General features: G+C 41.7%; 1 protein-coding gene across 2 annotated transcripts in view; it reads right to left on the bottom strand.

The window, feature by feature from the left end:
• The window catches only part of tp53bp2a (tumor protein p53 binding protein, 2a), a 78,066-nt gene that overhangs the window by 39,323 nt on the left and 17,260 nt on the right, over positions 1-21,483 (bottom strand). For both annotated transcript variants that reach the window (XM_062520258.1, XM_062520259.1), the window contains exons 6-8: positions 17,179-17,353; positions 5,101-5,282; positions 1,704-1,868 (exon numbers count right to left, since the gene is read on the bottom strand). In XM_062520258.1, the coding sequence (XP_062376242.1) occupies positions 1,704-1,868; positions 5,101-5,282; positions 17,179-17,353 (522 nt within the window). The remainder of the gene's footprint in view (positions 1-1,703; positions 1,869-5,100; positions 5,283-17,178; positions 17,354-21,483) is intronic.

Below are 21,483 nucleotides of genomic sequence, written 5' to 3'. Positions count from 1 at the left end.
TGTCCATGGACACAGGGTCCTTTCTCTCATCTACCAAGCCACTCTACTCTTTGCTTTCAATATTTTTTTCATGACATAGATCAAATAGGGTGAGTACCAGAATTAAATCAATAACATACATTTCAATTGCTAATCAATCCATTAACAATAATCAAGTTCAAAACTGCAAAAGTATTGGCTGCACCTCATTGACCAATATTTGGAAAGTTGCCTTTTGAATTTGCATAGTACTACATACTGTACATACATACATGTACTACAAAACTGCCTCAGCTTCCACACACACACACTAGGGCTGAACGATATACCGTTATCGTATCTATATCTAGATATGAACAATCAAGATATCAATATCGAAAAAACAACTATATAAACGATATAGCAGGGCTCCATGCGACCAACATTTTTAAGAGTGCAAAAAAAATTAGGTTGTACATGTGCACCCGACGCCGCTGCTCGGGTGAAAGCATATTTTTTCTTTCGCGGGTTTCCATTGCAGACTGAGCGTGCAACTTTACCAAACAGTACAGAAGTAAACCCCTCCCCTTGGCCAGCTTTCTCTCGCTCTCTCTCTCTCTCTCTCTCCGTCTCTCTCGTGCGCGCTCATGGACACCGATGAACACCCGCCCCTCAAAATGCACATTTAGTCCAACTCAAACATTCACAATCGTGAAAGCATTGACACATAAAAGACCATTAGCTAAATTATTGCTAAATCCGGTTAGCGTCATTAGATTAGCATGCTGTACACATTTGGTTAAAACTCTTGCATTCAAGTTGACTAATCATTCTCCCCAATACTAATGTTTCCAACTCCAAGACTCAAAAGTCAAAAGGGCCTGTCTCAAGGAGAAAAAGTATTAGGTTATTTATTGTGTAATGTTTTTATTTTTCTGAAAAAATGCTTATAGTTTTCACCAGACTCGTAGTCATATCGTATTGATATTGAGATATCTGGCATGAATATCGAGATATGAAATTTTGTCCATATCGTTCAGCCCTAACGCACACAAACACACACTTTCATCTACCAGCGACTGGATTGTGCTCTCTAAGCATGGTTGGGTGACATCACTTCTGTTGATGTTTGAGCTATTATCACTCATATTGAGCATATTATCACTCCGCCCCCTCCTTTCCCCCTCCCTCCCCTGCTTCCTGAAACTGTCATGAACACGCATCTCTTAATGTGAAAACCATCCTTCTTGTCAGCAATTGGCTGGAACAAAGTTTGTTATGTTTCATGGCCCAAGTTGGACCAAGGGGGTATTCCAAGTATGTGGTTTAGTGACAAACCTGGGTAAGTTAAGTCAGAGTAAGTGGTAGACTCATAGAAAAGCTGTACATCTTTATTCTCCTAACAAAACAATGCCTTTGGGCTCTTGTTGTAGGAGGTTTACCACTTACTCTGCGTTAACTTACCTAGGTTTATCACTTGGAATACACCACAGGGTGTTTTTGTTGCAATTTTTTTTACAGCGTATTCAGGGGACAAGCAGCTAGCAGATCGTGAGGAGGTGTTTTCTGTATGTGACAAAAAATGTACTAGCTTAGAAACCGCGTGACTTAAAGAATTGACTTAAGACTTAAAGAAAGTTTAATATCCTACTAATGTCTCATTTCTCCCCATTAGTATGAGCCATGTCATGTAACTGTGGCTGGAACTAGGAAGCACAAGGTACTAGCGTGATTTATCCACTCACAGGTAGGTTTTCCCTCTGTTGTAGAGCCGCCTTCTTCTTCCAGAGGCGCTCTCGGAGCTCATTCACACGCTTGTCCATGGTTGCCACCTCCTGGTTACGTTTGTTCAGGTTGTCCCGTTGTTGCTGAAGCTTAGCATTCTGCTCTTGGTTCAGCTTGTTCCTTAACTGTGAAGAACATATAAACATGCCACTCTAATCAAACCATTCAGTGTAACATGGAAACTACAGTAGGCGTTACTTGAGAATGGCCGTTTCCCTCACGCGTTGCCTGATTCACACTCTGCGTGAAATGTATTACAGCTGTATTACAACTTACCGCCACGAGGTGGCAGTACAGTCCACTGTAGCATTGTTGCGGTGTGATTGATACTGTAGCCCAGTTCTACTCATTCAATAGGCGGCCAGGAAGCAACCTCTAAGAGGCCCAGCCCACATAGTTTTAACTGAAATGTAAGATAGAGAAAAATATATTTTGCGAGCTTTCGGAAATGCCAACAGAAATCCCTATTAGCCTAGTCACAGACTGCAACACTACAACTCTTCTATTGTTTTGTTTTTTTCGGGTGTTTGTAAATTCAGCCTGGCACTCAAAAAATGTTCGCAAGGCTCTGCACTTCGAAAAAGACGAGCATGAACTAACAAACTATTTGTCATAGGCCTAGTTCAAAATTGCCATTAACACAAGCAGCAGATTAAAATAACACTTTATGTTTCATTCGAGAGTTTGACAACGGTGAGGATGATTAGCACTATGCAAACAAATGTTATTGAGTTAGACTGCCTCTCCGTAATCTGGGTCTCCGTAATCTGACTTCCTCAATCCTCATGAATGTAATTCTGTAATTTCTCTTTGGATAGCTATCTATCTATCCAATGGCGTCAGTTTAGTTTTCAGGGGACAAAAACGCCATTTTACAGCTTGGTTTGATAAGTGCTGGGGACATACATTTTATATGATCTTAACGATGTTGAGGACTGTTGCGTTTCTGACTCTGCTGCGCCGTTGCCGCCAGAACCAGTTTTAAAGGGATATTCCGCCATTTTTGGAAATACGCTCATTTTTCCACCTCCCCTCGAGCAAAACAATCGATATTTACTTTGTCCCCGTTCATCCAGCCATTCTGTGAGTCTGGCGATACAACTTTTAGCTTCAGCCTAGCATAGGCGTTTTTCTAGGCTGATTTGACATGGAACTACACTCTCATCTGGCGTAATAATCAAGGCAACTTGCAAACGTACCATAGGTGCAGTGATATCGTACGCAGCATCTGAAAATAGTCCCCATAGACAACAAGCAGTAGTAGTGCCAGTAGTTTGCAAGTTGCCTGGATTATTACGCCAGATGAGAGTGTAGTTCCATGTCAAATCAAAACCTTTATATGAAACCTTTATTGCACGGAAGAGCAGACGTGGGGCTTTCCAACGAGCCACTTTATAAGTTGCACAAGGACGCACATTGCGTGCTCATACCAATTGTAGGCTATATGCCTTGATGACATTAAATTAAGAAGTATTTCCTGATTGGGGACACTTTTAGTTTATTTGTCTTTCAGTCCATGGTTCCACCATTCGATCTTGCTGCAAATTATCAGACTTGAGAAGCACGCATCGCATCAGCAACTTCGCTGCTCAGTAGCCGAATCGAGGAGGCCAGCAGTTCGAGAAAAAAGTTGCAGATCATAGACAGAAGAAAGCATATGCTCTGAGAACAGAACACAACTGCATGTCAAGTGTAGCCGAGGGTCTGTCTACGCAGAAACAACAAGTGCATAGCCTATGTTCGTGACAAAATATGGGGAATCACGTTTCAGTGGGAATGCTGCAAATTATGTTTTCCTCTTCTAAAGACAATTATGTACGATATAAATGACAAAAAATGAACGGCATATTTTTGTATACCGACCCGACCAAACATGACCCGAATATCATTAAAAATATGTTTTCTTGACCCATGGCGGGTGACCATATTATGTGCAAATCTAACAACTGAGATGCATCCCCTATAATCATCATAGATCAAAAAAGACAAGTAGAACACACAAACAACCATAGGATTCATGAGGTCATATCCTTTTGAAATAAATTAAGTCACCGTTAATGCGACGGGGCAAACATATAGCGTCTTGAAACTTTCTTATGTGAACTGAAAGTCCGATCAAACTTCATTCAAAGGCAGTCCATAATTCAAATGAAATTGTTTTCTAACGAAAAAGTCCTACCTTTTATAATAGGCCCAAATAATAGAATATTTAAATAGACAAGATGTGTGTGGTGCCTAATTGTTTCCCGCCTGATCAAAACCGTTCAGGAATTATTTATGCAAAAGTGAAACGTTCATAATTCATTCTCCCTCCTTCGCTTTCGGTTCGGAATGAAACAGCAGAGAGCATGAACCATATAGTTTCTCCTATAGGCCTATTTTAGGCTATTTGACAAATTTGACAACAGCCAGCTTATACATTTAAAATAAAAATATAGCCTAATGTATACATAGGCAAGAGGTTTGTGGTGCGTCGGAAAATGGGACATTTTATTTTTAATTGTTTCCCGCATTTAGAATCAAGAATAACATTCGTGAACCATTTTGTTTTGTTGCCAGCATAAAAACAAGCCATCAGCCTATCTGCACATTTGAAATAAAATGTATGAATTGACCCAAAAACAAAAACACAAGGACATAGGCTTATGCTTTTAGTGGAAACTGGTCTCGTGACCTCATGAAACCGTTAGTGACAGCAAAACCAACCTAAACGAAACAGCCAGATGCCTCTTCATACAATAGGCCAACAGAAGACAATAACACGTTTTATCGTGAGACTAGGCTGTTAAAAGCAGAAAAGATCTTCAGCTTGCTTCAGGATTTAATTCACTTTTGGATTGTTTGGCTAGTGGTAAATGCCGACATTCCTAACCCTGCTCACAAGTGCCACCTGGTGGTTGTTTGGGTCATTGCAGCTTCACTTGGGAAAAATAAATAAAATACACGTGATTCACGCGTGAGGTCTCATGAGAATCTCACGTGAAAGCGGCCAATGTCAACCAACCCCCACTGTACACCGGGTGCGTAACTGAAGCATTTCGTTCGCCTTGCGTCTGCTTTAACAATTAGCTTCCAATATCATCAACGGAAGTAGACCAGACGAGATAGCGCCATGTACATTCGAAAAAATAGACTCGTCTCCTAAAAGGTTTTTTTTTTTTTTTTTAATGCGTCGCGAATGGAACACTTCAGTTACACACCTGGTGTTATCTCTCTAAGTATTTCTTTCATTGAGTATTTTTGGTAATCTGCACTAAGTATGAAAAGGGTGACAACTTATTTTCAACCTTCAAATAATCAAAGTGAACATTACATATCTGTGCTTGAAGTTCACAAGGGTTACACAATTTATTTCACCTGCAATTCTTTGTAGAGGGAGTCCAGTTCAGCCACAGAGCTCTGGTTGTTGTTCAAGGGGTCCATTTTGCCATTCTTCAGTATCTCTAGCTGTCGGCTCAACTCCTCTACCTTAGACACCGCTACAACCAGCTCACGCTGCTTTTGCTGGAACAGGCTGTTCATCTGTTCAATCTCCTCCACTGAAATACACAGCAAAATAAAAATCAGATGGATATCGTCGGGTAGGTTGAGCTAGGTATCAATGGATGGCTCGGTGCCACCTCTCATTTGACATGCCTGCCATGTCTATGCGATCAGGTTCGCGGGTAATAGTAATAATAATATTTTTTGTGATTAACATTTTTTATTTATTATTAGAAAATGTATAATTTTACCCTTACAGTTTAACACCACAACAAACCACAAACTACAGTACGACACAATGTAGGCTACACACAATATACTGTACATCAAGTCCAAAGTCTACGTCTAAAAAGACCAGTTATAATGAAAAACCTGACACGCATGACAAATAAAGTTAAATAAATAAAACAGACCAAACATGAAGAATAAATAAATGAAAGGTTAATCCATAAGGGGGGAGGGGGGGGGGGTCAAATGTCTACATTATCCCAGGTTGCCGGCCCTTGAGGACATCTTGAATGGACAAAGAAATGTCTGACCAAGCCTGGACAGTTTTAGGTTGGGCATTGTCGAGGCGTGCAGCTGTGCATTCAAGAGAGGTAATATATTGATAAGAAGTTAGCCAGTATTGTTTCAGAGGTAAAGTAGGATAGAACCAAAGTATAATAGAGAGTCCAGAATGAATTTAATCGAGTCCGTACCTTTCCGGAAATGTTATTAAAGTGTTGGTAAAGCGTTGCCAGCTGCAGCAGCGACATTTCCGGAAAGGTATTGACTCCGATTAAATTCATTCTGGACTCTCTATCCGACCACATAAAGACGTGGGGATACTTCGGTTTGGCTTTAGGGACCCTCTACTCACTACCACGTAAGTGTAGTGTTGTTTGGAACAGTAGAAGAGGTATAAAAATAGCGTTTTGTAGCGGCGAAAGGACATGCCCGGTTCACTTCCAGGCTAATGAGTTTTGGCTAAAAACGGTGAACTCGAACTTTCTCAAAAAACATCCGAATGACATGATTTTGGTGTCAACTCAATGTATGTACTCCCAATAGTCCGAAAAATTGATCTAAAGTGCATTTCACTCCGGATTATCCCTCTAAGGAGGAGGGTAATTAGTGCATTTCTTTGATCCCTGTGGAATAATCCCTGCTTGATTGCAAAATGTATGGAATCCAATAGCAGTCTCCCTAACTAGTCCCAAAATACTACATAAAATTCGGGGGGTAGGCCATCCAGCCCAGGGGATTTCCCTCTATTCAGTGATTTCACTGCTGATTCAAGTTCCTCCATTGATATAGACTTGTCCAAGTCATCAATTTCTTCATCTAATTTTGGGAGTGATAGGCTATGAAGAAATGTGGCACACCTCTCAGCATTTAATTGGCCATCTGATGAATAGAGTTGGCAATAGAATGTTTTAAATTCATTGTTTATGGCTTCAGGCTGTGTCACAACCGTGCCCTCAGTTGTCCGAATTGCATTTATCATGGCTTTGGACTCACATTGTTTAAGTCTGAGAGCAAGTAATCTACTTGGACGGTCATCATCATAGTAGTGTCTTTGCTTTGTTCTATGTAATATAAACTCTGCCTTTGCTAGGGATAGACTATGATATTCCCCTCTCAATGTTGTGAGTAAGTTTGTGTTAGTCACTGTTTCGGAGTCAGTAGCTGCGTTTCCATTGCCCATTAAATTGCGCAAATTAAGAGTTGCGAAAAGAAATGTGCTTAATGGAAACACACACATTTCGAAAAAACTCACGTTTCGATAAAAAGTTTTTGCGCTCGGGTGAGGTGGTATTTCCAGCGTATCGAAATTTGTATATTTCGCAAAACTGCAATGGAAACACTTTTTTCGCATCTGACGAGTCACGTGATCCAACAACCAGATGTTAGGAGGAACGAAACCGACGAAGAAGACTGCCGACAGGAAGTGGCACCGGGAGAATAATGTAAAAAAAAATTTTTTTTTTCAATAAAAGTGGCTCGTGTCATTCTAAAATGTTGAATCCACAGCTGTGAACTTGCCGACAACACTTTCTCAAAAACGCTGCATAGGCTACACAACCGCTCAACTAGTTTTGTTTACCCATAGCAACAACGTTGCTATGCTTTGCTGGTTTAACGTGATGAGAACGGTGCTGAAAGAAATCTAGATTCTAGTTTTAGAAACTAATCAACTGGGCTGATCTACGAAATATTCCACTGACATGGCTGTGACATGATTTAAGCATAGGCCTACTACAACAAACTCCTGTGAAATATGTCATTTTTAATTTTATGTTTCTGCCCCACCAAAACGTAGGCCTCCTCCGCTGATGGCTTATAGCCTAATGACTGATAATCAGCGTGCCGTGGTGGCAATATGAATGCATTTAGTGTAGGCTAAATCCCTATGGCTGAAGTAATGTTGATAACCACCATGTCTCCTAATGACTTACAGCACGCGAGAATACACGAGATTTTAATTTAGTTAGCCGAATGTAATGGAAACACCGCAATTGCGAAAATTGTGATATTCGACATTAAGACAATATCGACAAAGTTTTTGCGCATATTTGTAATGGAAACGCAGCTAATGTTTGTTCTCGCTCAATTTTTTCAGTCTCCCTCTCAATTTCATTCATGTGTTTGTTACGCCCAGAATGCAATTTGGATGAGAAACCTATACACACGCCTCTTATGAAACATTTTGTTGTTTCCCACAATATTTGGGCATTGCTGCAGCCGTCTCTGTTGTGGCTAATAAAGTCACATAGTTGTTGTTTCATATGTGACAAAAAGGCTTCGTTGCTAAGGAGAGAGTTATTCAATCTCCACCTGTGTACTTTGGGGTGGTTAATAATTGGTGTTAGGGTACAGACTACCGGGGCATGGTCCCAATTAAAATTGGGAACATGTTAATATGACTGATTGTAATAGAATTTGTAATAGACGGACTGATAAATACAGTATATACTCTATTCTGGAGGAGGAGCCATGGCAGCCAGAATAAAATGAGTAGGCCTTAACTTTGTCATTGTGGAGGCGCCAAATGTCCACTATGTGTAGATCTGTTATGAATGACCTGAGAGATAATGAAGACGGTGGTATAGGCTCATGGGAGCTACTTGATATATCCCATTCGGGGCACACGGTTGTATTAAAGTCACCTGCTATAATGCTATGGGAGTCACTATATTTTAAGAGAGAGTCACTGATAGAGGGTAGAAAGCCATCATCAAATGTGTTGGGTGCATAAACGCTGGCTAATAAAAAATTTTCATAATTAATAGCAAGCAGAACATAAACAAACCTTCCCTCATCATCCTTTCCATTTTCCACCACTAAGCATTGTAATTTCCTTTGTACAACTGTCAGGACCACTTGGCTCAAAGTAGAGCTGACATAGGGGAGACCACACTGAAACTAAGGTTTAAAGTAAAATAAGTTTAATTAACGAATGAGCATAACGAAGTCAGTAAGTGGAAAGCTAACCAAAAGTGTCGTGCATATCAGTATATGTAAGTATAAAGTGAAAAGGCAAAAGGAACAGCAGCGACGACTGCAGCCAGCCACGCGTCGTCAGGCCAGAGCAGAATGAGAGAGAGAGAGAGAGCGGACGAGAAGGCCATGGTTTTATGCACCCTCCCATCAGCGCACCAATTAGTCTGGCACGGCCCACCAGAACAGCTCCACCTAGAGGCGACACAGACAGATGGCAGCAGACAATGCAGGCCAGGGAGCGACACACCCAGCACGGCATAGCCGGGCGTGACAACAACAATTAGCACACCTCTCGTTTTAGAGGAAGCACATGAGTGAGCTATGACTTGTAGTGTTTATTCTGAAATCGCTGCACATTAGTCTCTGTCAGGTGTGTTTCCTGAATCATTGCTATAGATATTTTCTTGCGGTGAAGGAATTCTAGACAGCGAGTGTGCTTAATGGGCGAGTTTAAGCCTCCAACATTCCAACTAATAATGTTCAAGTCGGCCATTTATGTGGTGGGATACCAGACAGATCGACTGAAATATAGAAACGGAGGGGAGGGGAAGACATTTCCAAAAGTAAAACAGCATACTGAAAACTGGGCATGCGTGTCTGAAAAGCTTCTGGTCGTACTGTATAAATAACAACATAGATTAACAAAACTATACACAGATGCAAACACACACACACACACATAAAAATCATTCCGGTGACGCAGATATGAGAAGCGGTCCACAACAACCCTTCAGAAACAGGCTAATGCTCCAGAGTAGACAGCACAGATATGTCACTGTATTTAAATGAATAAGGAGCGATCATAAGTCAACCAGCAGAGGCTAAACATCCCCAAAATAAATTACTTGTGGAGTAAATGAAAGCGAATTTCCAGTTCACACAGGCTACTATATTTAAACTAAAGTAATGACGAAGTCAAAGAAAAAACCTTCAGTCTATTACCAACTTGTAGGCGGCACAAGGCTAATTTAGCTCGGCAGAGAAGACGCATCAATCTCGTCTGATTCCTGTAGAGGTGAAGCTCCGTCACGTTGTGGGATGGAGGCCCTCTGGAAAGTGTTTTGAAGAAAGTTCTCTGCGTCAGAGGGCGTATCGAAGTGGAAGAGTTGGCTCTTGTAGGTAACCTTAAGCTGGGCTGGATAACGTAGAAATGGCTGTAGCCCCACTGAGGTCATTTTCTTGTGAACCGGGACTAAAGCCTTCCTCTTGTTTGTAGTATCTTTGCTGTAGAACAGCAGGTTCTGGTCAGCATGCTTAACTGGCTGGGCCCTGGCTCCCTTCAAAATCGTCTGACGATCAGTGTAGTCCAATAACTTGAAAATCAAGGTGCGTGGTCGGTTATTGTTGGTGTCTCTCTCTGTTGTGCAAAGACGATGCCCTCGTTCAATGCGGATGGTTTGACCTAGCAAAGATGGTATCCATTTCGGTAGGTTTCTCACCAGATAATGGATTGCATTCGAGCCTTCCTCACCCTCCTTCAACCCGATCAGTCTAAGGTTTGACATTCGGCTGCGGTCTTCCATCTGGGTTAGTCTAGAAGTGAGATCGCTAACTTGCTGCTGGAAAGCATTAGCCTCATGTTTGCTAGCCCTCAATGCAGCCTGTAAGGTGTCGACTTTAGCTGTGTTGTTTTGAATAGCTTTACGAGAGGTGTCCACGTCTTTGGCTATGTGACCCAAGTTATCCTCTGTGTGCTGTATTTGTGTTCTCAGTTCTGTTAATTGCGGGATTAGGATGTTATTAACAGCCTCTGTCTTCGCTGCCTGTATCATCAGGTTGAGGTTTTTCTGTTGCTCTAGCAAGGCTACTTTCACTGCTGAGGCAATTGCGTTATCCAAGTCCTCCTTAGACATGCCTATCATCTGTTTCTTCTTTTCTTTCAACGGTGACATGTTTTCACCCTCTCGTTTGCCTGGAGACTTTCCTTGTGCCATGATGTTGAATCTAATACTTGAGTTGGTTGACCTTGTCGTGATAAAATTTAAATTTAAGGGGAAATCGTGGACGAGCTATCAAGCTACACGTGCATCGCAGACATGCGTCATGTAGGAAGTCAATAATAAATTTGATTTAAAGCGCCTTTCATGACACCCAAGGTCACTTTACAAAATCATCACATATAATCATCAAATAAAAAGAAAAAAGAAAAGAGAAAAACAAAAAAAATAAAGTCAGTCAGTCAGTCAGTCCATAAGCTTTCTCGAAGAAATACGTTTTCAGTCTAGTTTTTAAGTCAGTAATTGAGTCAGAGTGGTAGTCTGGCAGTGAATTCCATAGCTTGGGGGCAATGTAGCTGAAAGCCCTCTCTCCCAGGGTGCAGAGGTTCACGTCAGGGACACGTAGCAGGCCTGCTGAGGAGGATCTCAGAGGGCGGACAGGAGTGTACACTTCCAGGAGGTCAGTGAGGTAGGTAGGGGCGTTGCTGTTGAGGGACTTGTATGCCAGGAGCAGGACCTTGAAATTGATTCTTTAGGCAACTGTAAGCCAGTGCAACTGCATAAGCAATGGTGTTATATGGTTGGTGGATTTGGAACATGTTATAATCCTCCCTGCAGAATTCTGGATGAGTTGGAGCTGGTGGAGTAGCTTATTTGGGATTCCAGACAAGATTGAGTTACAGTAGTCAAGGCGGGAAGTCACGTACGCATTGACTAGGACACTCTGCACTCTTGTAGAGTGTCAAGAGTAGTCTAGTTTCATTGGAAAGCCACTCCGTCATATGATAAAAGTTTAATCTTACTGCAACCAATAGTTCTGTAGCAATTTAACAGAGAAGAATGAGTGGGTGTGTTTTTGATGCAATCTGTCAATTGGCCTCTAAAGGTTAAACGAGAAAATGGACAATGCCCCGCTTTGCAGTATAGAGTTCCCTCCACTGAATTCTTGAATTCTGTATAACGGGACAGGACACCTTGGTGGCTGGTATGCAGCATATATTCTGGCTGCCATGTATTTTAGGCACATGTAGCACACAAAGGAAACATTTGATTCTGTTTCAAAAGTCAACCTTGCACTTAGAGTTTGTTTGGTTCGGTGACGTTGCGAACCTGATGGCTGCTTGAAAGAGAAGCTCCCAGTCCTACCACTAAATCTTCATAAATTATAGAAGTTATTGTCCCCTAAACTTGTTTAATTTGATTCAGAATAACACCATGTCTCAATGTTCACGCCGAGGAAAAATAACGAAACCACCGGACAGTGATATGAATGTCACGATTATCACTGAACTTCGAAAGTTCCGTCAGGAGGTCAATGAATCACTTGAGAAACTCTCGGACAAAGTGACGAATATAGACCAGACAGTTCGTGGCCTGGTTAGCCGAATTTCGGAGGCCGAGGATAGGGTAAGCACATTGGAAGATGGCCAGAGCCGACACGGACAGCTTCTCTCCTTTCTTCTGCACCGAGACAGACAGCTGGAGGCTCGTAGTGAAGCTTTGGAGAATGCTCAAAGACGAGATAATTTACAAATATACGGGATTAAAGAAGGGTCTGAAGAAGGAGACACAGTCAAATGGATGGAAGAATTTCTCCGTACGACTCTACAATTGTCGCCAGAGTTTGATTTAAGATTAGAACGAGCTCACAGATCCTTACTGCAGAAGCCCACGAACCAAAATGCTAGCCCCAGATCGTTCGTGCTTAAAGGGATAATCCGGAGTGAAATGCACTTTAGATCAATTTTTCGGACTATTGGGAGTACATACGTTGAGTTGACACCAAAATCATGTCATTCGGATGTATTTTGAGGAAGTTCGAGTTCACCGTTTTTAGCCAAAACAAGTTAGCCTGGAAGTGACCGGGGCAAGTCCTTTCGCCACTACAAAACGCTATTTTTATACCTCTTCTACTGTTCCAAACAACACTACACTTACGTGGTAGTGAGTAGAGGGTCCGTAAAGCCATTTCACTCCGGATTATCCCTTTAAGGTTGCTTTCATACTAGGTCCGTTTAAAGGGATAATCCGGAGTGAAATGCACTTTGGATCAATTTTTCGGACTATTGGGAGTACATACGTTGAGTTGACACCAAAATCATGTCATTCGGATGTATTTTGAGAAAGTTCGAGTTCACCGTTTTTAGCCAAAACTCGTTAGCCTGGAAGTGACCGGGGCAGGTCCTTTCGCCACTACAAAACGCTATTTTTATACCTCTTCTACTGTTCCAAACAACACTACACTTACGTGGTAGTGAGTAGAGGGTCCCTAAAGCCAAACCGAAGTATCCCCATGTCTTTATGTGGTCGGATAGAGAGTCCAGAATGAATTTAATCGAGTCAGTACCTTCCGGAAATGTCGCGGCGGCAGTAGCGCAACGCTTCAACAACACTTTACTAACATTTCCGGAAAGGTACTGACTCGATTAAATTCATTCTGGACTCTCTATCCGACCACATAAAGACGTGGGGATACTTCGGTTTGGCTTTAAGGACCCTCTACTCACTACCACGTAAGTGTAGTGTTGTTTGGAACAGTAGAAGAGGTATAAAAATAGCGTTTTGTAGTGGCGAAAGGACCTGCCCCGCTCACTTCCAGGCTAACGAGTTTTGGCTAAAAACGGTGAACTCGAACTTTCTCAAAATACATCCGAATTACATGATTTTGGTGTCAACTCAACGTATGTACTCCCAATAGTCCGAAAAATTGATCTAAAGTGCATTTCACTCCGGATTATCCCTTTAACTGGACCGGACCAGAGTGCGGTTACCTCTGCCGTAGTTGATCTCTGTTCACATTACATGTTTGTCTGCGGACCCGGGTCCGTTTGGGCCATAAGCAACACGAACTTCCAGAATTCTGTTTACAAAATATCACTTGGCAACACAGCAGAAGCCAGTGCAATGAAGAAGACAAAGGTAAAGATTCTTTAGAATCTTTAGAACGTTTGCTTAGCAACCTTCTCCAGCGTTCTAGCGAACCGGACCACAGACCACCTTTTCAGGCGGACCCGGGTCCGGTCCCGGGTCCGCACCCGAGTTCAGTACGGTTGCATTCACACTATCAAAAACAACCGAACCATCGGACCAAAAGAACCCGGGTCCGGTCCAGGGGACCAAGCAGCTCATACTGCAAAAGGCATGGCAGGAGAAAAACTTTAACATACAGAGGTGAGAGAATCACAATGAATCACGACTACTCGCCAGCGCTGCAGAGAAAGCGGAGAGAATATGCAGGTATTAAGAAACAGCTGAAGGCGAAGCAGGTAAAATTTCAGAGCCCTTACCCTGCGGTGCTGAAAGTTTTCACTCAAGATCGAACGATGGTCTTCAATTCTGCGTGGGAGGCAGCCGAGAGCTTGACACACCTGGGCATCACGACTGAGCTATCTGAAGAGGAACGACTAGAGAAAGATCTTCATCGTTTGGGATGGACAACAAGTGGCATGAAGAATCCCTGTGCTGAGGTGGACCGTAAGATGTTTCGCGTTATGGAAGGTTTCCTCGGCGGGCTTGGTGAGACCGTTTCAACTACAGACTAGACTTAATTGTAGCCGCTTCTTGAGTTAATGAAGTTAGTTACTACACGTCACTTATAATAGGTTACTGTGGACTTTGGGGACTTACTTTATTACCCAGCACAGGATGGCACAGAGGTTGTTGTTGATCTAGCCTACTCCTGCCTGTGTTAGAGATGACTTCTACTCTTTTCTCATTTTATTTAAATGATTCCAATATGGCTAGTTTTTGTTTTGCTTTCAACTTACTTATACCAGGTAGGATTTTCTTATTTTTTGCTGGGATCTTTAATAATTCTGAACATAACTATCTATATCTAAAACATTTTGGGTGTTTATTGTGGTAAGTGGTTTTGGGACGGGGCATTCACCCCTCTTGATAGTGGTAAACACGGGTTACACCTACCCGTGCAGCGGATGACATCTACGCTGAAGGCCCCGGTAGTGCTTAGGCTACCTGGAAACTCCTTCCCATTGTTAATGACACTTGCTGTTGTTACTGTTCTACCTCATCGTTCTATGAGGTTTGTGTGTGCTCTGTCATTGGATTTGAATAGATTTAGTATGTGCTTACAGTCAGCATGCCACATTTATCTGTTTATTTTTCTTTTTGCCTTTTCCCCTCCCCACACTATTTGCCCCTCTTCAGATGCTCTCCCACCATTCTCCAACGGGCCCATTAGCATTCAGTATCTCACAGGTTTTTGCTTATTTCGATGGAGGTAAAGTTAATTAGTTATAATGTAAATGGCCTTCATAGTCCTGTGAAAAAGAAAAAAATCCTTAACCAATTGAAACAGCTTGGCTGTGGGATAGCGTTTTTGCAGGAAACCCACCTCTCAGATAAAGAACATGACAAGCTGAGCAGAGCATGGGCTAATAAAGTTTACTTCTCCTCTCATATTTCAGGGAGAAAAAGAGGTGTAGCAATACTGATAAGTAGAGGTTTAAACTTCACATACACTATACCACTATACAGACTCAGAGGGCAGGTACATTTTGCTAAATGGAACCATGGACGGCATTCGCATCTCTTTATGTAATATCTATGCTCCCAATGAAGACGACCCAGTATTTATTAAAAATATATTTGGTCTCATCTTAGACAAGAGTGATGGGATTCTTATTGCAGATGGGGATATGAATTGTGTTATGTCTCAACTAAAGGATAAAACCCCAGTGTCGGCATCCACGTCAGGCATTAGAATGAGTAAAGCACTGAACCACCACTGTCAAGAAATAGGCTTAGTGGATATTTGGCGATATAAGCATCCAAACAGCCGGGACTTCACATTCTATTCCAATAGACATTCATCATACTCACGTATTGACCTCTTGTTCACCCCTAAGGTGGAGGCACATAGGATAACAGACTGTAAAATACTTCCAATCACACTTTCAGATCACTCTCCAGTGATGGTTCATTGGTGCTTGGGTCAAAGAAAAAGCTGTAATAGCTGGAGGCTTAATACATCCATCCTCAATGACCCAACTTTTGTTCAATTCATAGATATAGAGTTGAATAATTATCTGGAACTTAACACCCATCCAGAAACATCCCCATTGATATTGTGGGATTGTGCAAAGGCATATCTAAGAGGTTGTATTATTGCTTTTGCCAGTGCAAAGAAGAAAGAAAGATTACGCAAAAGCCTAGAAAGTAAAATAGAAATGCTTGAGCAACAATGCTTGAGTTTGGGCTTCCAAACACTGACTTCTTCAGGTTCCTTCAAATCAGACAGTTTCTTACTAAACATGAGGAAATTGAGAAAATTCGCTCACCGTCGGGAATAGAACAGTATTTCATTGGGGTTCAACTAGGTGAATACAGGAGGAAGATTATTTTGTGTCTTTATCACTGTCTCCAGAGTATGGAAACACAGGACCACTTTGTATATCAAGGCAAAATGGGAGACGGAGCTTGAGCAAGATATCTCCCTGGAATCCTGGGTCCAAATTTGTTTTGAAGCACACAGAATAACTTCTTCCAATAGTTGGGAGAGAATTCAAATGGAAAATGGTAGCAAGATACTTTAGAATGCCACACACAACAGGAAGGCATAGCTCTTCGGCATCAAGTTGCTGCTGGAGGAACTGTGGAGAAGCTGACGCAAACTTTGTCCACACCTTTTGGTCCTGTGGGAAACTTAAGAAATACTGGGATGATGTTTGTTTAGCATTAGCTGATATTTCTAACATAGAGATCCCTAAGGAACCGTTATATGCTTTGTTGGGGGCCATCCCGGATGGCTTTGAACGAAGGGATGATCTATACCTTCTGCAGATCCTCCTTTCCGCAGCCATTAAGGGTATCACTGTAAATTGGTTGAAACCCACTGTTCCAACACTTGAATGGTGGAAAGAACGAGTATGGGAACTCTATAGAATGGTAGACATAACCCACAACTTGAGGCTCCAGAGGGATAAATGTCTGAAGAGGTGGACCCCTGCCTTATTTAAGATGTTTCGATATGGAGAGTGGTCAAAAGAGCTAGGCAGTTCATAATCAGTCCAGAGCTAGGCAGTTTAACATTAGTCCAGATTACTCATTTATTTAATTATTTAGAGGGCTTTTTGCCTCTATTCGGATAGGAGTGTGAACTAACAGGAAGCAAGTGGGAGAGATGGGTTGAGATCGGGAAATGACTAGGGTCGGACTCTTGGACCCGAGTGTGGTACAAGCGCTGTAGTAGGCACTGTGGGTCTAGATCAGAGGTCCAAATTGAAACTCCTTCGTTTTTTTGCCCATGGAAAGTTCAAAATCAAGGCGGCTTTATGAGAGAGGCATGATTTATTCAAAATAGAATCAGACCCATAACCTCGTTAATTTAGTCTGTTATGAAAACATGGAATACGCACTTCTCATTAACTTTATGAATGCCATGTGAATCTAGATTGAACACAAATCTCTCATAAATCACATAAGTCTTTGATTTTGACACAATTTTGAAAACCCTCTTAGCATACAGTATGTAAGTGCACAGATTTCCAAGGCAGCTCTGGTTACTCACCCAACTTTCCATTACTGAGGCGTTTCTGCTCCACCTGGCCTTTGAGGGCCCGAACTTTCTTCAGCCGAATCTCCTGCTTCTCTACATTCTCCCGCAATCTCTGCAGCTTCTCCTGTTCAAAGACCTGCTGCTGCTTCCTCTGATCCTGCTGTTTGAGAAAGCGCAAGCGTTGCTCCTGTTGGGATAGGCAAGTGATTTGACTATCACACAAACCGTTAACTAGCATGAGAGCTTAGCATTATTGTTTTACAACGTCTGTGATGTATATTGTCCAAAACAACAGATGTAGTCCACTGAACAAATCTGCACAAAACCTAATGTAACTTTTGAAGTCTGTTAATAAATGATACTTCCTTAATGTGCACAATTATCTTTCAAATTGACCAACGATATGTGAAATCCATGGCATAACTAAAACAGGAACAGAAAATACTATTATTTATTTATCAATATTATTTTTCCGAGGTCAGGTCCTATGGACTGTTTTTCTAGGCTGATTTGACATGGAACTACACTATCATCTGGCGTAATAATCAAGGCAACTTGCAACATGGGGACTATTTTCAGATGCTGCGTGATATCACTGCGCCCATGGTACGATTGCAAGTTGTCTTGATTATTACGCCAGATGAGAGTGTAGTTCTGTGTCAAATCAGCCTAGAAAAACGCCAGGTTTCATTTTCAGTTAGTCTTATTGCACTTTCTATCTTAAGAAGAGACATGTTTTAAATTACCGGAAATCTTAGTCACTTTTAAACATGATCCTAGCAGGGGAGATGCTACTGGTCTAATTCATTTCAATGATCTATGCTAGGCTGAAGCTAAAACTTGTATCGCCACACTCACAGAATGGCTGGATGAACAGGAAAAAGGTAAATATCAATTGTTTTGCTCGAGGGGAGTTGGAAAATGAGCTTATTTCCAAAAATGGCGGAATATCCCTTTAAGGTTCAAAGTTACTTTATTGGGTCTCCCAAAGGAGAGATTCATTTTGGATAGTGGGTAAAGGCTGCCACAACCACAATAATCACAGGACATGGCACATATGATGCACATAGAGCAAATTAATATATGCTGTCAATCGATAAAAAAAATAATCGTGATTAATCTAATGAATGTCCTAGTTAACTCGCGATTAATCGCATATTAATCGCACATTTCTCTGTTCAAAATGTCCCTTGATTTATCATTTTAATACTCATATCAAAGTAAAGTGGATAAGCTTGCTTTGTGCAATTTTTTTTTTTTATTATTTTTATTGCAAACCACAGTATAGTGTTACAGCCATTCATGTATGTAGTAATAAATCGGAGTGCGTGGCAGTGCTCACCAGTGGTTCACCTCCTATCTCTCTGGTAGGACACAGTGCGTACAAATGATGAGCTGCAAGTCTGAGAGTACTGCTGTGACAAGAGGGGTGCCCCAGGGATCTGTGTTGGGCCCTCTGTTGTTCATTATCTACCTTCTTCCACTTGGCACTATCCTCAGGCAACATGATGTTCAATTTCACTGCTATGCTGATGACACCCAGCTTTACTTTTCAGTGAAACCTACTGCCACCCTTCCGCCAGCTGCACTTACTGCCTGCCTCCATGACATCAACGTGTGGATGACACAAAATTACCTGAAGCTGAATAGCAGTAAGACTGAGTTGCTACTGGTTGGCTCCAAATCAGCTCTTACTAAGATGGAACCTATCACCATCTGTGTAGATGGCAGCACCATCCCTTGTTCCAAACAGGTCAAGAGCCTTGGTGTCATACTGGACAATACCATCTCGTTCAATGCACACATTAACACCATATCAAGAAATGCCTTTTTCCATCTAAGGAACATTGCACGGCTCCGCCCAGCACTCACCCAGCAGAGTGCAGAAGTCCTAGTCAATGCGTATGTGACTTCCCGCCTGGACTACTGCAACTCAATCTTGTCTGGAATTCCAAATAAGCTACTTCACCGGCTCCAACTCATCCAGAACTCTGCAGCGCGGATTATAACATGCTCCAAATCCACCAGCCATATAACACCATCGCTCATGCAGCTGCACTGGCTTCCAGTTGCCTTCAGAATAAATTTCAAGGTCCTGCTCCTGGCATACAAGTCCCTAAACAACAACGCCCCTACCTACCTCACTGACCTCCTGGAAGTGTACACTCCTGCCCGCCCTCTGAGATCCTCCTCAGCAGGCCTGCTACGTGTCCCTGATGTGAACCTCTGCACTCTGGGAGAGAGGGCTTTCAGCTACATTGCCCCCAAGCTATGGAATTCATTGCCAGACTACATCAGACACTCTGACTCAATCACTGTCTTTAAAAGTAGACTGAAAACATATTTCTTCAAAAAAGCTTATGGACTGGCTAACTGACTTTAACATTTAACATTTTCTTTTCTTTTTATTTCTATGTGATGATTTTGCAACCCTGTAAAGTGACCTTGGGTGTCTTGAAAGGCGCTTTAAATAAAATGTATTATTATTATTACATTGCATGTAAATGCAATGTACTGTTATCCCTGTTCTTTTTATTATCGGGATAATTATTCTTCCTCCGACCAAAATCAACGATTTATAACGCTAAAACCACTTAACCGTTTGACGTCATTCAAGCACTCCTACAAAGATCTTGTAACGGAGATTTGACGATTGTATTTTTGACATTTGTGAACTTCATACTTTTTGAGATATTTACGATAAAAGAGTTTAAAATTCCCATAGAGTTTACACTGAGATCCTTTGGCGGCAAAGACTAATTGTTACGTCAGTGCTCAGCTGTCAGTAATCAAGGATCTTTGATCCAAACTAAAGCCGCTGCAACCTGAATGTTTTGTCTACTCATTAAACTGTAGCTGCGTGCTGAGTACTAACAGCTATGAAAACATTCTACCATGCCATAGCTGCTGTAAACCAGGACGTTATTGTCTTGTCTCCTGTTAGGCTACTCCTAACTTGATTTGTTTATATCGTTACAGTAACCGGTTTGCTCTCGGTAACGTTATCAACAGCTAAAGACAATCTAACTTAACGTCAACGTAAATCTAACACTGTATTTATCTAACGACAACCAAACTTGCTCCAGGCTAGGTTTTTCGGTATCATTCACAAATCAAAAACCTTTGTTAACAGCTTGTAGCCTACATTCCTATTAGGACAATCACACACCTGGAGAGACTTCGAAGAACATACTAGCTCATCCTGTACAAATATCCTAGCCTACTGTAAGCTAACGTTACATTTGCTAGATATATGGCTCTGAGATATCCTACCTGTTGCTGCATCATAGTTGATTGGCGTTGTTTGAAATTGTATTCCGTATTCCAATGGTGTCTAAGTCTATGGCCTACTTTTAACCTGCATTAGTGAAGATATGAAGGCTATATAAGCTATCCTACCAGTCGTTTCACTGTAGGCTACTAAAGTGTCAGCTCTTGCAACTCGTTTGAAGTTGCCAACTTCATTTCAGTCTTAAATTCTAATAAATGAAGAGTTATTTTCCATAATAGCCTATATCCACAATTTTGATGCATTTTCATAAATCACTTTTTAAATGTGACTTTCCAAGTAATTTCAGTGGAAATGTAATTGGGTTATTGTTATTTATCTATTCTTCTGTGTAGCCTAGTTGTCTTTTTAACTATAGACCTAATAGGAATGTTTTACACAGTCAGCAACCTTTTTGCATTTACATGCAATGGTAATTCCTTCCATGGAATTACATTTTCTAGTTATTATTAATAATACTGTCAATAAGTAGGCTATTGGGACAGATAACACAATGCTGGCAGCACCACTGGGCAAGAAACAAACATCTCTCCTCCTAGAAGTTCAGATAATGCAATAACATAAAAAAGCTCTTAATTGTTGTAGCCGAATTCAAGCCTAATTCAAACATTCAAACACCGAATGTGCATGAACGCGCGCGCACGCGCCCACACACACACACGCACGCACACACGCAGGCACAAGACAGATAACGTTAGCCTAAAGTTACAGTAGGAAGGGGAGGGAAGCGCCAGAGGGATGTCGCACACAGACAAACACATACCCATATTAACGTTACCCCGAGATAGTTAAAAAAGCACTGAATTGTTGTAGCCTAATTCAAGCCTAATTCAAACTTAGTTCTTCTCTCTCTCTCACACACACTGAATGTGCACGAATGCACACACACTCACTCACACATTTGAAATAAATGCTTATTTCAAATGTGCATGAACGCATGAGCGCGCACACAGGCACAAGACAGATAAAGCAGCAGTAGGAAGCGGAGAGAAGAGCCAGAGGGATGTCGCACACAGACACACACTCAC

This window comes from Sardina pilchardus, chromosome 18, assembly GCF_963854185.1.
Source record: "Sardina pilchardus chromosome 18, fSarPil1.1, whole genome shotgun sequence".
Taxonomy (NCBI): domain Eukaryota; kingdom Metazoa; phylum Chordata; class Actinopteri; order Clupeiformes; family Clupeidae; genus Sardina; species Sardina pilchardus.
The sequence above is the reverse complement of the archived record's forward strand: the minus strand, read 5'-3'. Positions and strand labels throughout refer to the sequence as shown.